Source organism: Bos javanicus, chromosome 4, assembly GCF_032452875.1.
Source record: "Bos javanicus breed banteng chromosome 4, ARS-OSU_banteng_1.0, whole genome shotgun sequence".
Classification (NCBI taxonomy): Eukaryota; Metazoa; Chordata; class Mammalia; order Artiodactyla; family Bovidae; genus Bos; species Bos javanicus.
Genome location: NC_083871.1, coordinates 100,092,422 through 100,110,317, shown reverse-complemented (window position 1 = coordinate 100,110,317; position 17,896 = coordinate 100,092,422). Strand labels below are relative to the sequence as shown.

At 47.9% G+C, this 17,896-nt stretch overlaps 1 protein-coding gene across 1 annotated transcript in view; it reads left to right on the top strand.

The window, feature by feature from the left end:
- Positions 1–3,283: 3,283 nt before the first annotated feature.
- The window catches only part of SLC13A4 (solute carrier family 13 member 4), a 42,255-nt gene continuing 27,642 nt past the window's right edge, over positions 3,284–17,896 (top strand). The window contains exons 1-2 of the mRNA XM_061414820.1: positions 3,284–4,134; positions 10,197–10,325. Of these exons, the coding sequence (XP_061270804.1) occupies positions 3,820–4,134; positions 10,197–10,325 (444 nt within the window). The 5' untranslated portion in view covers positions 3,284–3,819. The remainder of the gene's footprint in view (positions 4,135–10,196; positions 10,326–17,896) is intronic.

Here is a 17,896-nt window from a genome sequence, read left to right as displayed (position 1 = left end):
TGCATTTCAGGTGGATGCTTTACCACTGAGCCACCAGTGAAGCCAGTTATAGTAGACATTGAAACACTATTTTAGTCTTAATACAAATTGTTTACCCACAAAGAGTTTTACAGCAATGACTTCATTCATAAACAAAATCAAATATTCTTCTCAACACCACCACCCCAAATCGTGACTCTTTGCCTGGAGAGCAGTAAAGGAGTAGCCTGGACAGCAGTGGACTCTCCCATTTTGTCTCATGAATGCCACACTACACACTACAGTCACAACCAGACACATTTGTCATATTCACTCAAAGAATAATTCCGAGTGTGACATCAGTGGAAACTTGCCTGGACTCAATGGAACCCTTCTGCCATTTCTAGATGCTGGGTAACTGCAGCATCTAAAAATCTTGGAAGTTTCTTCTATAGTTGGCATTCTCATGGCTACCTCTGGTGTCCTCCCTCAAGGACACTGAAAAACATCTATAGGCTGAAACTTCCATTGCTGTGTCCTCTCACCTGGAATCTAACTAAAGGAGAATCACATAAGTAGTGAATCAGAAGATATTTCAGGGGCATGTGCAGGGCATGCATGCATGTTAAGTCTCTTCAGTTGTGTCTGACTCTTTGAGACTTCATGGACTGCAGCCCACCAGGCTCCTCTCCAGGCAAGAATACTGGAGTGGGTTGCCATGCCCTCCTCCAGGAGATCTTCTGGACCCAGGGATCGAATCCGCGTCTCTTGTGTCTCCTGCATTGGCAGGCAAATTCTTTACCGTTAGTGCCACCTGGGAAGCAGGGCACGGATCTAAAATTAAATGCTTGTAAAATGGTGCTCCTTACTTCCCTAACCCATTTTAATGTCTTTCTTTTTTTTTTTATTGTGGTTATAAAACATGTCATATGAAATTTACCATTCGAACCGAACCATTTCTAGGAATACAGTACAGAACATTTAGCTACATGCACACTGCTGTGTGAAAGATCTCTAGGACTTATTCATGTTGCAAAAACAATACCTATGAAACAACATTCCACTTTTCCCTCTCCTCCTGGCCCCTGGTAACTACCATTCAACTTTCTAATTGTTAGACTACTTTTGATGCCTCATATTAATGGAATTTGTCTTATATTTCTGAAGCAATGTGTAAAATTTCCTTAAGAAAATGTTTTGTCTGAAAAAATGGAAAGAGTCCTGAAGGTGAACTACTGATATGACTGTGTCACATAATTTTATTTAACAAATATTCACTTGCTCCTGCTGCTGCTGCTAAGTCGCTTCAGTCGTGTCTGACTCCGTGCGACCCCATAGATGGCAGCCCACCAGGCTCCTCCGTCCATGGGATTTTCCAGGCAAGAGTACTGGAGTGGGTTGTCACTGCTTTCTCCGAATATTCACTTATGTTGTAATAAAATTCTCCAGGCAAAAACACTGGAGTGGGTTGTCACTGCTTTCTCCGAATATTCACTTATGTTGTAATAAAATTCTCCAGGCAAAAACACTGGAGTGGGTTGCCATTTCCTTCTGCAATGCATGAAAGGAAAAGTGAAAGTGAAGTCGTTCAGTCATGTCTGACTCTTAGAGACCCCATCGACTGCAGCCTACCAGGCTCCTCCGTCCATGGGATTTTCCAGGCAAGAGTACTGGAGTGGGTTGTCACTGCTTTCTCCGAATATTCACTTATGTTGTAATAAAAATGTCATGATCGAGTTTCCAGGCTCAGTGGAATCCTTGTTATCTCAGATTATCTCACCAAAGAATTTGAAGTGGCTCACGGGTTTAGCATTGAATGTTGACTTCCACAGCTGTCTGCATCCACTCTCTTTAATGTTTGCCACCAAAACATCACACACATGTCACTGTTCTTCCTGAGTTTCAAAATCATCACAAAAAATGAGGCTTGAATGTAGTAAATATGACAGTCAGTCTTTAATAAGCACTTAAAGAGATGAGTCATAGTAGCTCATCCTCCAGTGGCAAGACAATTTCAAACCAGGTCACCCACAGCTGCTCCTGCTTTAAGGGTCAAGAAGAACTGGTTTTCAAGACTCACCTTTCCAGATTTACTTCACCTTTAGCCTGGGGAGTGTTTTCAACTGGCATAGCTGCAGACCTTAGAATGCCATTTTTGGGTTCTGTGAATTCAAGAACATGAATTTCATAACCCTTGACTTCCCCACAGCACCTCTCAGATCAAGGCAATGCTGCCAAAGACCACCAATTATAAAAGTGTGGGTGCTTTCTCTCTCTCTTTCTTCCTTGCCCCATATCCACATGACCTTTCTGAGAAAAGAGAAACGCTTCTCTTCTTCTATAAGCAGCAGAAAGAGTCCAAAGTCTGCAAAGGCCCTATTCTTGAACCCATCCATTTTTTTCTGCCCTCCCACCTCCTCCTTGCACACCAGTCAAAGGAAGCCTTCGGCTTCTATTTTGGTAAAGAGCCTCAGAGAGAAGCATTTGAACACCTTCTCCAGCCAGAAGGACCATGGACGTCCTCCAAATGCCTCTGAAATAAAATTGGTGTCTAGACTTTTCCAGAGAGGCAGTACCCTTCCCACTCTCCCTAAAAGGTCTGTGGTCTTTCTGAGAGGCTAACGTCCTCTGCTGACTCAGATGCTTTGTATTAACCTGGGCACTGAAGTAAATGGTCTTTGCCACCAGGGAAGTCTGAAAGACTTAATGTTGTACAGTGGTGGTGGTGGGTGGTTTAGTTGTTAAATTGTGTCAGACTCTTTGCGACCTCGTGGACTGTAGCCGGCCAGGCTCCTCCTGGAATTCTCCAGGCAGGAATACTGCAGTGGGTTGCTATGCCCTCCTCCAGGGGATCTTCCCAGCCCAGGGATCAAACTCGCGTTTCCTGCATCTTCTCCGTTTCAGGCACATTCTTTACCACTGAGCCACCAGAGAAGCCTCTTGATGTTGTATCCTCTGGGGCAAATGTCTCCAGGGTTGATGTTTCATTTTCTCCCTGCTACCAGACATATCTTCCTGAGGACTAGGTCAGCAAGTGGCCCTCAAAGAGAAAGCTCAGTGTCTTATGCTTTGGATCGTTAAAGCAGTGTGTTGGGAGGTGGGATTATGTTTACCATGATGGTCATCACTCCGGCCCCTAGGATGTTTGAGGAACAAAAATAAGCTTTGCAAGTTTCTTGGGTTCTGCGGAATCAGCAGGCCCCTGCTGGGACCAATCCCGAACCACCTTTGGAAGAGATACTGACTCATTCTTTCCAACGTGCTGATTGGCTGCGATGAATGGGCGTGGCTACCGCCTCTGTCCCGCTTCCCATAGGTGAAGGAGTGTTAAGGTGGGCCTCTAGCAGGATTTTGTCCCGTGACGGAAAAAGGAATGTCTTGGGGACTTTTTTTTTTTTTTCCTGCTCTGGAGGCCCAGGCTCAAGGCAAATTTATAATGGGAAACCAATTAGAAGGAAAGAAGTCTGAACAGAGTTAAGGTGCCAGGTCCTGGGAGAAGAGACCAGCATGCTCTGCTGACAACCCTGGGGGTTTGTTTTAAGGGAAGGGGGGCGGGGACGACTAGACTTTTTAAGGGAAGGGGGCACAGCCGGCTCAGGTAGAAAGTGAAGATGGTACTGCCCAAAGCAGGCCATCAGTGAGAAGAATGATGGAGGGCGCCACAGACTCTTGGCATCTTTTATTTTTTCGAAGCTTTTAAATGACTTCGAGGCCAGACAGCTGCAGCAGAGGTGTACTCTTGATCGATTAAGGGGGCTTTTGCTAAGCTGTAGAATAAAGTGACTCCATTACTGATCTAGCAAAGGGAGCGAGCCACTATGGTCCCGTGGGTCATGCTTTCCTGCTTGCTTTTTGCTGGGCATGAGGCTATGCTCACCAATCCCACCTAAAACCGGAGGCGAGGAGCCCGGCTTTTGGTGTAGACAGGGGCTCTACCTGCCTTCCTGTTCTGCCCATAAAACGAAAGAGGACTCTTGGAAGCCGAGAAAGGTTGGAGAAGTCTTTCTGGACGGAGGCGAGCGTCGCCAAGCAGCACAGCACTTGGCTGGCGCGGGCTCCGAGGGGCGGAGGTCCAGGATGGGCTTGCTGAAGGGACTTCTCGGAGCCAGGAAGCTGCTGCTCGTCATCCTCGTGCCGCTCCTGCTGCTGCCCCTGCCCATGCTCCACCCCAGCAGTGTGAGTACCGGCCCGTCCCCTCCGGGGGCCAGTGGGTCAGCTGGGAGGTCAGAGGGGAGGTCGCTGGAGGGAAGAGGGGCGCTCAGTGCAGAGTTCAGCATGCTCTTCTGTCGGTGTCAAGAAGTGGAAATGCTTTCCTGGAGGAGGCTCACATGCTTTCTGCCCCAAAACTGCCATTTTCAATCCCCAGTTCCCCCAATCTTATGGCCCCCAACCGGGAGTGAGATAAGAGGGGGTGGGTCATTGGCTGAAGTGGCCCGTCAGTGGGCTAGGTGAACACCGATAAGGATGCTCTGGACAGCGGTGTTTGCCAGGAGTCAACATGTGACCATGGCATGAGAGAGCGACTGGACATGCAGGAAGATCTCCCCATAGAGGAGGGGGCAGGGAGGGAGGGGATTGTGGACCCCAGCCTGGGGTGTGCTGGGGAGCAGTCCCCAGCCGGGCTCTTGTCCATCGAGCCAGGGTCCTTGGGTGACCCACAGTGGGCTCTAATAACCACGATTGGAAACTTAATAAGTTCCTCCTGAACTTTAAGTTGAAAGTGGAACTTGGCTGCCGGCCCTGGCCCCATGCATATGGCCCTTTGATTATCTGTATCCTCTCTGTTTCCTTCTCTGAGCGGTGGAAGGAGAGACAACAAATGACTTGATTTAGAAAAAAAAAAAAAAAGAGTAAGAGCCCGCAGCTCTAGACAGTGACCGAATTTTTTTGTCCAGGTTGGTATGAGCCGAAGACCCAGAGCTTCCCTTTCTTTCTTTCCTCTGGCTCCTTTTCTCCTCCTCCCCCGCCTCTCCTCCCCATCCCTCCTCCTGCGTCCCTCCTCCTCTCCCTCCTTGTGTTCCCTCTCTTCCTCCTTGGCCTTCTCCTCCTCCCAGTGTCTTTACCCCTTTCCCCAGCTGGCACTACCCTTGAGACTTTAGGAAAAATAAGCCAAGAAAGGTTAATCATGTTTGTGGGAGGGGAAGGGCTGTCTTTCCATTCAGCTCCCTGAGTAACTTAGTAACCAAAAGTAATTATAAAGTTAGAGGGGATTAGGACTGTTTCTTAAAAACAAACTGGTTTAAATCTTCAGTAGAACAAATACCTCAGAGTGCCAGGGAGCCGCTGATGAAAGCCGGGCTGGGATTAGCAGACAGTGATTGGTGCTGACAGTTTTCCTGGCTGACATACTAGTCTGCTTTTGGCTTTGTCCCCAATAGGGTGATTTTCATTTCTGTCCATATTGTTGTTTTGTTTTACTCAATGTCAGATGGATTTAGGGAATGCCAGCCAAGTGGCACCCACTCTTCTCCATGGCAGCATCAGGCACCCCCATCCCCCACCCCACAATTTTCCTAAGTCAGCTCTGTCTCTGGGGACCATGACTGCAGAGTGGTGTTGCCATTTCATTCTGGGAGCCTGTCTTTGAGCTTCTCGGTTAACAATGCCTAGTGAGAAGAACCCATGAGAAGAAAAAGAACAGAAAAACAAATCATTGAAGAAGGCAAAATCATCCATAAATTTTGACAGAAGAGGGATGTTGTGGGGGGAGAAAAGAGAAGAGAAAAGGAAGGAAAGGTGAGCCTCTGCTCTGTTGGGGTCTATACATAATTTTTGAATAGGTTTTTAAAGATGGACTCACTAAGATCAAGAGGCACTTGACTTAAGCCCTTCACTGACTTATCGCCTTCTGTCCAACTGAGTTTCACCTTAGGGTAGGGACAGCCACACTGGTGACATTTGGTGGGGGGTGGAGGGGAGGGGAGAGAAAATTCTCTGTCACAAGGGAAGGACCATGCTGGGTACTGTAGGATGTTCAGCAGCATTCCTGGTCACTGCCTGGTAGGTGCCAGTGCAGCCCCTGCCATTGTGATGGCCAGAGATGCTTCCAGATGCTTACAACATCCCCTGGGGGCCAAAATCACCCCCAGATGAGAATCAGTACCTTCAGAAAATGGGCTTCCCTGGTGGTCCATTGGTGAAGAATCCACCTGCCAATGCAGGAGACACGAGTTCGGTCTCTGGTCCAGGAAGATCCGTTGGAGAAGGGAATGGCAACCCACTCCAGTATTGTTGCCTGGACAGAGGAGACTGGTGGGCTATAGTCCATGGGGTCGCAAAGAGTCAGATACAACTAAGGGGTTAAATAACAGCAGAGCTTCCCAGTCTGTGATAACGGGGTTGGGAGGGTAGATGATTAGAACCCCCTACAACCTTTGGGACCGCCAGGTGGAACCTGGGTGGACCAAGCCCTCAGAGGTGAATGCAGCCTGCTTGCCACTCTCCCCTGCGTGGCCTGCAGCGGCAATTCCTCCGTGGGTCACAGTGTCGGTAAGACGCTACTTCTCTCTGCAAGGAGGAGGCACATCACAGAAGATGCAGTCACAGCACCCACAGCTGGCACAGGCCACCACAGAGACTGGCTCCCGTCACTTCAGCCCCCTTGCCTCACACTTACATTCTGATATTTAATCCTTGAGATTCCTAAACGGCCTTGTTTTCTCTGGACTGGAGCTGAGAGGAGTGACCTAGGCAGAAGGTCCTGGCCTGTAGTTCTCATGGTCCTTCAAGGGACAAGCCACAGCTACATTTTGGGAAGGATCAGAAGGACCTCCCAATTTTTCTTGCCCAGCTCCCTAGAGCCAGAGGCCCAGACTTGGACCCCTGTATGACAGAAGAGGAAGTGGAGGCCGGGGCAGAGGTGCATCCATAGCTAAGCCCAGCTTCAGCGTCCCAGTGGGATAAAAGTTATACCCAACTCCGAGACTAAATTCTCAAAAGCCCTTGCAATCATTTATGACACCAAATAACCAGACCTCAAGCTCCTTCCAGTGGGGTTTCATCGAGGTGGTCGAACTGTGGGGAAAGCAGCAGATGCAAGCACCAGTTGGCAGCAGAGTCAGGAAGCATCTGCTGTGGGGAGACCCACTTTTGAACTCACTCCCTTGTTTGTAAACAGGAGCCAAGAAGAACTGACAACACTATCTCTTAAAGGCACTGCGTGAATACATATCAATACATACTTGCTGACCAGGGGCAGTGATAAGGGGCTGGGGGCTTCCAGAACATTTTCTTCAGCAGATAAGAGAGACCTGCTAGCCAGCAGAAGAGCCCAGTTCAGTTCACCCAACACGGACTAAGTAACCTGCTGGACCCCGGGCCAGATGCAGGGAACCAGAATACAGAGTGTTCTGGGTTATCGCATATAAGCTTTCTTGCTGAATTTGAAATGGTTGAGAAGAAGCAAAAGGAAATTTATGTGAATTCCATGAATGAACTGAGTGTGAAATGGAAAGGTTATCTGAAGGTGGTCCCTTACCCATTCTTCTAATGAAAGTTAGAAAACTCTAAGGAAAGTTCAGATAAAAATGATGGTGGGAGGGCTTCCCAGGTGGCACTAGTGGTAAAGAACCCGCCTGCCAAAGCAGGAGACATGGGTTCAATCCCTGGGTCCGGAAGATCCCCTGGAGGAGGATGTGGCAACTCCAGTATTCTTGCCTGGAGAATCCCATGGACGGAGGAGCCTGGTGGGCTACAGTCCATAGGGTCACAAAGAGTTGAACACAATTGAGTGACTGAGTGCAAAAAGAGAAAATGCTTGTGAATATGAATATAAAAATACATAGAAAATAAAAACAAAAAGCTATTTTAAAAAATTGATGGCAGGAGAAACTTCCCTCGTGGTCCAGTGGTTAAGACTTCTTGATTCCAATGCAGGGGGCACATGTTTGATCTCTGGTTGGGGAAGTAAGATCCCACGTGCCGTGTGACACAGTTAAAAAAAAAAAACGATGGTAGTTTATCCTGTTCTTAATACTGCTGAATGAAGGTGGCTTGGTCACTTCCTCCGGTAACCTGTTCTAATTCCTAACCGTAGTTACAATCAAAAAGTTTACCTTGGCTTATCTGAATTCTCTTAATTCAAACCAAAATGCTTGGTAGAAGGAAATAGCACTCTTGCATGCTCTCTCTCTGTGCTGCCCTCCCTACCCCTGCTTCATTCCTGGACCTGTAATGATGAAGCCATAAGGACTGAAGTTTCTTCAGAAGGAATAAGGGCTTCTCAGAGAGAGAAAGACATTCTATTTCCTTTTCATCAACTAGAATCAACACCTGCCATTCCGTTTCTTTCCCAGAAAGGAAACGGGAATGAGTGAGCTCAGGTGGGCTGAAGAACTTTGAACCCCTTTAGGTATTTTTATTTCTGCAATAAAGGGAGCATGTCTCTAAGTTGCATTCTTTTTCAAAGGGAGCCTTTCCTTCCCCCACCCCCGCCAGTATTAGTTCTGTTGTCTTATCAGCACTTCCAAAAGTTTTAACTTCTCTCTGATCTTCTGGCCCCAGAGGAAACCTCAGTGGGAGCCCCAGTCAACAATTGCTGGGCCCAGTTCCCATTTCTCAAACCCCAGCCCTCTAATCCATGCATATCAGGAGGGAGCAAGGTCCCATCCAGCCAGGCTGGATTAATCTCCCCTGACGCCCCTCACTGATCACAGCGACCTTTTGTAACTTTTGTGTCAGAGTCTGAGGACACTTGTTCTGAACCCAAGGGAGAGATAAACAGAACAAGGTTTATCAGGTTCCTTGATCGCCAGCCAGCCTCAGGGGAGGTCAGACCTAAGCCCAGATGGTTTAGAACTAGGTATAAACAGAGGAATCCACAGCCAGCTTGAATCTTCTACTCAGGGCCCTCCAGAGTCCATGGTTAAGGCCTTTAGACAGAAACCTTTCCCACCACCATTAATCAGCACCATTCCTGGTAACCAGCCTCACTGGAGCTCTAATTTTTTTATAAAAATATTATACTTTATTATTATTATTCTGTGCACCCCAAGGCTGTTCAAATAACAAAGCGGGTGGGCTGGGAAAAACCCTGGTAAATTTCCAGGCCCTCCTTTCCAGGCAGAGAGCAGTCCTATTCCCTTTGTCAGAAGGATGTTTCCATGTGTATCAGGCAAGCAGAATAAAGTCCCAGACTGGTTAGGGCACTGGTTCTCAACAAGGACAATTCCCCGCTTCTCCCACTGCCAAGGGACATCTGGAATGTCTAGAGACATCTTTAGGTTTCCCGGGTGGCTCAGCAGCAAAGACTCCACCTGCAATGCAGGAGATGCAGGTTCAATCGTGGGTCAGGAAGATCCCCTGGAGGAGGGCATGGCAACCCACTCCAGTGTTCTTGCCTGGAGAATCCCATGGACACAGGAGCCTGGTGTGCTACTGAGCGCACACACACATTTTTGGTTGTCACAACTGCGGAGGTACTGCTGACATCTGGTGGGTGGAGGCCAAGGATGCTGCTAAATGGTTTACGAGGCACAGGACAGTTCCCCACCCCCACCCTCGCCCCCCAGCCAGGAGTGATCCCGCTTCACATGGCCCAGTTTCAGAATTCACACGTGAACCAGTTACACAAATCGATCTTTGCCTTCAGCCACCCCAAGAACTTCTAGCATCGGATCAACTTGACACCAAAACATTCCGTATGAACTCCTTTATGATATACCTTTATGATATACGATCTTGGATCTGGACACTGCAGTTAATTTCTGTCCCTACCCTGCTCAGTTTCAGGGACCAGTAGAGCCGTGATAGCATGACTGTCCAGTGGCCTCCCTGTCACAAACTCATGCAAACCACATGCCAGACATCAGTCTCCCCAAGGAGCAGCCATACCTTCACCCACCAAAATATGATGGCACATGCCCACCAAACTGCTGCCCTGGTGGCTCATTGGTAAAGAATCCACCTGACCGTGTGGGAGATGCGGGTTCAATCCCTGAGTCGGAAAGATCCTCTGGAGAAAAAAATGGCAACCTACTCCAGTATTCTTGCCTGGGAAATCTCATGAACAGAGGGGGCTGGAGGGCTACGGTCCATTGGGTCACAAAGAATCGGACGTGACTTAGTGACTGAACAACAACCCAGCAAACTCCTCTGCCACGTCTAGCTTTGCCCCCACCCCCAGGGCTGTGTGCCAGCGCCCGTGGTGACGTCTGTGTGACTGCTGCCTTTGCCCTGGCTCTCTTTTGGATTCTCGGTGGCAATGCTGTCTCTAACCACCCACTTTCCTCCCCTTCCAGGAGGCCTCATGTGCTTATGTGTTGATCGTGACCGCCGTGTACTGGGTGTCCGAGGCAGTGCCTCTTGGAGCTGCAGCCCTGGTGCCTGCCTTCCTCTACCCGTTCTTCGGAGTCCTGCGATCCAGCGAGGTTAGACCACTGGTGGCCCTTGCCTGGTCCCTGCCGGGCCAGTGAGAGAGGGCTAGAGGTGAAGGGAGATTCACAGAGCATTGACGAGGGGCTTCTCTCACCCTCTGGACCAGCCCATTAGCACTAAGCCTTTGCACCCGCTGTTCTGGACCCCGTGCTCCTTTCCTTCAACCCATGACCTGCACCTCCCTCGAACTGCCGCTTTCAGGAAGCCTTTTGGATCCAAATGCTCCTTCAACCCGAGAACCTTTAAGAACCGTGTGATTAACACATTCAGCCAGATTGCTCCCCATTCCTTTCTCTGTCTTTCGATTGTCCCTTTAGACTCTAAACACTCAAAAGAGGAGTCAGGTCTTGGGTCTTTGGAATCTCATGATAAAGTTGAGCCTCTGTGGAGCAGGGGCTCAATAAATGCTTACTGACAGAGAAACTTACCGTGTTTCCCTGAGGCCTGACAATGTCTTCATTCACTTCCTCTAAAAAACATGTCTCCCCCTTCTTCCCCAACTCAGGATTACCGCATATTCTTTCCTTGACTGCTGTCTACCTAGACTCTGCCCTCTGTTCACTCTCTCTGGCATTCTGACAGAAATTGTCAACAGGAAGCCCTGAGTGGTGCCAAATTTGAGGGCAAACAGTTAAGCCTCCCACAAATAGGAAAGAAGAATATCACAGCCAGACACCAAGAGCAAGATGAAGAATGGTCCTCATTCATTAACACCTGGTTCCATTTGGACTATCTCGTTATAGCACCTGGTCCCTTCTTAGGGTTTCTGAAGAAGGCTGAATGTAGAGGTTAGTTAAGGACAGAGGCTCAGAAGAAAAGAGGAAAGGGACCTATTGTTTGAATGCCCGCTAAGACTCAGGCACAACCCCAGAAGTACTATATTAGTTAATACTCCCAAGAGCTCTACCAGGTAGACATTACTATTTCCATTCTACAGAATGAGGAAAGATGTTCAGAGTTAAGATCACATAGTAGGAAATAGCAGAATTGGATTCAAACGCATACCTATTAGATTTCAGTCTATGTACTTGCTTACTGTACCATCAGGAAAATACCCCATTATTATAAAGCTGCATTGTGGGTTACTACTAAGAACTGTGTAACTCTTCACTTGTGTGATATGAGGAGGGAACAATGAACCTGGGTCCATAGGATGCCTTAACCATGGATAACAACTTTTTGTGAAAGTCCATAGATAAAATTAGGCCCCCCCTAATTGCAGTTAGTCACATCCTGTAGGAGACCTGGGTTCAGTCCCTGGGTCAGGAAGATCTCCTGGAGAAGGGAATGGCAACCCACTCCAGTATTCTTGCCTAAAAAATCCCATGGACAGAGGAGCCTGGCGGGCTACATTACATGGGGTCACGAAGAGTCAGACACAACAGAGCAATGAACTAATTGCTATGAAGTCGCTCAGTTGTGTCCGACCTTCGAGACCCCATGGACTGTAGCCCACCAGGCTCTTCTGTCCATGGGATTCTCCAGGCAAGAATACTGGAATGGGTTGCCATTTCCTTCTCCAGGGGATCTTCCCAGCCCAGGGATTGAACCCAGGTCTCCCACATTGCAGGCAGAGGCTTTAACCTCTGAGCCACCAGGGAAGACCCAACTAATTGCTGTACCTGACTACAAATTAACATGTCCTTCTACTGGATGGACTCAACTGGCCAGTTTTTGTTTGGCTTTTTTTGGTTTGCAACATTTTGGTTTAGAGGTGGTTAGTACCTGGAAAATCCCATGGACGGAGGAGCCTGGTAGGCTGCAGTACGTGGGGTCGCTGAGGGTCAGACACGACTGAGCGACTTCACTTTCACTTTTCACTTTCATGCATTGGAGGAGGAAATGGCAACCCACTCCAGTGTTCTTGCCTGGAGAATCCCAGGGACGGGGGAGCCTGGTGGGCTGCCGTCTATGGGGTCGCACAGAGTCGGACACGACTGAAGTGACTTAGCAGCAGCAGCAGCAGCACATTAGTTTGTTTGTTGGTTGGCATTTAGTAGTCGTAACAGCTTCAGACTCTCCAAAAAGGATACGATCCCCCAAACGCTCAGCAGTGCTTTTATTCCTGAACTGGGTCTAACACCAGTATCCTGGGACCCACATAAAACTCACCTGGCACCTGAAGCACTAGCCAGTCTCTCCAATTGTCCCCCTTCCTTTGTGGAAAGAGAACAGGTAGCTCAGGTCTGTATGCATGCCTAAAAGAACATTACTTTTAAACATTACTTTTAAACATTACTTTTAAACATTAAAAAGTATTACTTTCCTTAAGAGAAAAGTATGAACTTGTCTGGCAGGTTTCTCTTCAAAATTGTGACAGCAAAAGCCAATGAGTCAAAAAAAAAAAAAAAAAAGCCAATGAATCAGAAGGTGAAAATAGAGAGCAGAGAAAAAAAGTTATAGAAAGAATTGAAATTTAAGTAACATTTTAAAAGTGAGCTAACTATTCATTAAAAAACTAATATCTTTTTATTTCACTACAGGCAGCCCAAAAGCCAACAGCATGCTTCAACCTTAAAGTAGATGATGTCTTTATTTCTCCAAGGGCTTCCTGCAGCAGGATCCTACAGACTGGTGGGCCAAGCAGCCCCTCCACACACTAGGGATGTTGCTAGGCAACAGTTCATCCTAGGGTCTGCCCATCTTACCGGAAGGAAGGCTCAACCCATAAGGAGTCTAGGGAGGCAGTTGTTTTCAAAGGCAACGGCACTTTGTAAGGAGAAAAAGAAGACTGTCTGGGGAGAGATTAGGTGTTGTTATTGCTGGAGCTGGAGGTGGAAAACACTGGAAGAGCCAGGGAGCCAGTTTTATCATTTGAGGTGAAAAATTCTACCCCATTGGCCTGATAAAGTGGCTTTGGTTGGTGATGATATTTAACAGCTGGGCTCCAGGGTGCAATTTAGACCAAATATAATCTGTTTAGCTAGTCTTTTAAACTCGGATTAAAGGAAATGCCAACTGGGGAGAGGACATGGGTGACAGCCCTGTGTGAGCCTGTTGACTTTGCAGACAGAGAACATATCTATTCTTCAGCCATTGACTTATCTCCTATACCAGCACATGCTTTAGCTTTCTGGGAAAAATGAGGTGGGGGTCTACAGGAACCCCCTTCTTCAGATACAGCATCCATTTGTCACTCCCTAAACCCACCTGTGCTTTCCCAGCCCCTTGCCAGACTCAGGCCACTCTTCCACCTTGGAAAGTTCTCTCCAATCCTTTAAGCTTTTAAAATCCTAGGCAGTTACCCTGTTGCATGAAGCCTTTCCAAAAACTTCCCAACACTAAATGTGTTGGTCCCTTCCTTTGGACCGCCCCGATATCTTTGTCCTTTGATTTGTTTAGTTGGAGTATAATTGCTTTACAAAGTTGTGTTAGTTTCTGCTGTACAACAACAGCAAAGGACGCAAATAACAACACACACACACACATATACATATATATATATATATATCTCCTCTCCCCCTTGAACCTCCCTCCCACCCCTCCAGGTCGTCACAGGGCACCACGCTAGTCCCTGTGGTTTGCGGTAGCTTCCCACTGGCTATCTCCTTTACACATGGCAGTGTATATATGTTAATGCTACACTCTCGTCCCTCACTGTGTCCAAATGTCCGTTCTCTACATGTGTCTCTATTCCTGCCCTGCAAATAGGTTCATCTGTGCTATCTGTCCCTTAAATGGTACAGGAGAACATCAGATTAAAACCTTGCTGTAGACGTATCGTCTCTCCACCCAGCTGCACACCTTCTGTCCTCTCTCCACCCAGCTTCACCCCTTCTAGGATTTACAATGTCTTTTACATCCAGTCCACTCTCACGCCAGCCTCAGTTAACGTTTCTCCACTGCGGTGTTCTTGATGGTGTGTGTCAGTAGTGTATTCTCCATGTGAAGGAAGGTGAGTGAATAGGATCAGTGTGACCCTGAATCTGTGGCTTCTGTCTCTCAGGTTATTCAGTCAACATTCAGAAAAATATTTTTTTCTGAGTGCTGTACTTACTGTGTGCACTGTGGGATGTTACAGATACCTTGCAGGTGACAAAACATGAAAAAGAAATCTATTTTTGCCCTCTTGAATCTCATAGCCAATGCTTTGGGTTTCCCACTGGGGCTGGATATGTGCATATAAGTGGCTAAATTTTACAGTGATGGATTGTCAGTCTGCCGATTAAGAGGTCATTGTGCAAAGCTTAGATTGTCGTCTCTCAGCTGAACTCAGGTGCCGAAAAGAGATAGAAATGGCTCCTGACCTTGAGAAGTTTCTGTTCTAGTAGAGAGAAAGTATAAACCACATGGAGTAACACAGAAGACTCTATGCAGTATGCAGCTATTATTGGCATTGCAGAGGATTTACACAATTTCCTATGAGAGAATGTTCTAGATAAATGAAATTTACCCTATCAAGTGCCCAAAATGTATACTGACTGCTTTTTGATTGAGGTCTTTCCATAAAGCTCTACAATTTCCCTGGTCTTTTAAACAGAAGTTGCTGAACATAAATTAACTTTTTCTTTGGATCCTTCAGTATTTCCAGGGATAAAAATTTCTCAATCAGAGGAGCCCATGTGGGCCGGATAATAGCACAATTGAGTAGCTTGAGTACTGGTTGAATAGCTGAACCTAAAGGATCTTTCATAACATGTTGGCATGGTGCTGGAGAGAGAACACAAATGAAAATATGAAAGGCATGTTACTGGGATTGCAGATGACTCAAAGCTGGATGGACCAGCTAATGTACAGCGACAGAATCAATGCTTCCAGGAAGAGGCAATGGACTGGGACAGGCAAAACGAAGTGTAATAAGGATGAATGTCAGCAGTTTGTGTGAAAAAGACCCTTGGCTTTCAGCTGAGTACAGACTCGGTGTAAGCTTTCCATCCAAGGTGGCTGCCAAAATGCAGAGGTCCTTTACATGCAGTATCTCTTAATGGGCTTCCCTGGTGGCCCAGTCAGTAAAGAATCCACTTGCAATACAGGAGACCCTGGTTTGATCCCTGGGTCAGGAAGAACCATGGAAGAGGGAAATGGCAACCCACTTCAGTATTCTTGCCTGGGAAATCCTGTGGTCAGAGGAGCCTATCTTTTAATCCTCTATAAAGTGACTATTATGTTCGCTGTCCAGGGCAGTAAATTCTGGATAAGTTGCTCATTCAGAGGTGGGTACCCGAGATGTCTAAAATCTAGCTGAGTCATATGAGAAAGGAAGAGAAGCCTCGAGAAGGGCATGAACTGTGGCTTGTGCAGCTCAACACACCAAACTCAGAGGGGCCAAACCAGAACCAGAGGCAAAGCACCATAAGGAAGAGTCCCCTCTTTGGGAGGGAAGACTCTGAAATGGGGACCCCATGTGGTCCTGTTGTTCCTGTCCCTAGAAGCACAAGCTGGATGACTGAATCAGGGACATTAGAGGTAGACTCCATTCCTTGGGTGAGGGCCTGGGCTCTAAGGGCCCTTTGACTTTAGGATTCTATCAAGCATATAAGCACCAGCCACTGCTCCCCTTTGCTGGTGCCCAGAGCTCAGTTCTGTATTTCAGATTTGTTTTTAGGCGTGTTTTTGTTTGTTTTGCTTGCATTGTGACTCTCATTACTATCATCATATCTGCCTTGAAAGTCCTCTAAGCCCTTCTAATGTATTACAGTAGCCGGGAACAGTACCTGTGTCAATCAAGTGAGCTGAGAGTCACTGTTTATAGGAGAATGGCATAGAGGTGGGGGCCCAGGGGTGCTCTGGGGAACTAAATGGCATGGTTTGAATACTGAGGCTTGGAAAGAGTCTCAGGGGTGCCCAGGGTCAGGAACTATTTCTGGTAGTGATTACACCTGCTATCTACCCACCAAACACATGTGCACGCACGTGCGCACTCACACACACACACCCTCTGCTGTCTCAGTGGCCTACACTGCAGGCTTCTAGCAACTCCCATTTAGATTCTAGCTCCTGCCAGGGCCAGAGAAGAGGCAAGGCAGCTCCAGCTGTAAAAACAAAACAGCCTCTACAGCCAAGTGGTGCTAGAGTCTGATATCCTGAAATCTGCTTCCCTGTTGGCTTCTGATCTTTCTGACCCACTGATTCCTGACGGGTGCCCAGACCCTGACTGTTCGTTTAAATCTGGGGGCATTTCATATGCCACTCTCTACTCTGTCTTTCTGGCCTCTGCTTACTATAGAGGCTGACACCCTCGCCCCCTTGACCTTCCACCCTATGCCCTCCCCCCAACATATACAAGCCCGTGAGGATAAACTGAGCATCTGTGCCCAGCCACCTGCCTGAATCCAGGCTGCCCATCACCCACAGCCATGCAGATACCGCCCAGAGCTGAGCCCATGCCCAGGCCACAAGGGGGGCCCAAACCCAGGAACCTACAGATCTTGCAGCCCTTTGAGGCCAACCCAGTGTTTCCACAGGAAGAGCAGAAACGGGGGCACCTGGTAAGTCAGCACTTCTAAGCTCTGCAGAAGTTGGACTGACTTCCGGCCAGGTCAGCACCCATCTGGGTCTCTCTGCTTTAACCTTCTCTACGGTAGGGTTTGCAAGGCATGTTTTTTTAAGCAACAAAACCTTTTTTTGAAACTAAATCTCAATATATGAAACTGATGGAAGAGGAAGTCCTACTCTGATTGGTCATGAGGGCTCAGAGCCCTGGCTGCCTGGGCCCTGCCCGCTGCAACAGCTTATGGACACCCCATTCCCACAGCAGCCCCTGAGGTTTCAGGGGCAGTGAGTGGTTTGCAAACCTCTGTCCTCAGGGAATACAGACAGGTGGTTAGGAGGGTGTCTGAGCTTGCACAGACTTAACCAGTAGAATCAGCATTCCTGCCCCCAGGGAAGGGCAGAGAGGCAGCTACACTGGACATAGCTTCTTTGCCAGGGAGATGGTTGGGATGGTGTCGTGAAGTCTCCAGCTCTGACGGGCTTAGCTCAGTGCTGAGGGGGACCTGCCCAGGATCCCATCCTGGACTCACTGCAAATTGTTCAGATGAACCAAAAGAGCCTCAGTATAGGCCCATCTCCAGCGACCACCACCCATCTTCTGAGGGACTGCCACCCTCCCAACACGTGACAAGGGTCACCACCAGCTGACCTCCAAGCAGAGCCTGGGTGTGTGCAGCCAACAGCAGGGTGCTGACCAGCCGCATTTCTGACAGTACCCGTGCAATGCCACCCATGTCCGTGTCAGGACACAGTCAGATCCACACATCTGGCCAGCCTCTGGCTGTCACTGCCATGAGCAGGGACAGTGGAAACATGGCAAGGGTCAGGATCCAAGTTGGGAGCAAGGTAGATCTGAGTTTGAATCCAGTTTTGTCACTAACTAGTCTTGAGCAAATTGTGTGTTGGCTGAAATAAAAGTTGCAAGTTAAGTTTTATTTGGGTACCTTACTGAGGACTATGGCCTGGGAGACAGCCTGGGTTACTGAGGAACTGCTCCAAAGAGCTGAGGCAGGAGCCAGGAAATATATGAATTTATTTTTCTGGGAAAAAAACATGTAGTCAAACATCAGAAGACTACTGCTAATCACAACAGACATCTCCAGTTAATGATTTTAGTGTTTTTCTATTTATG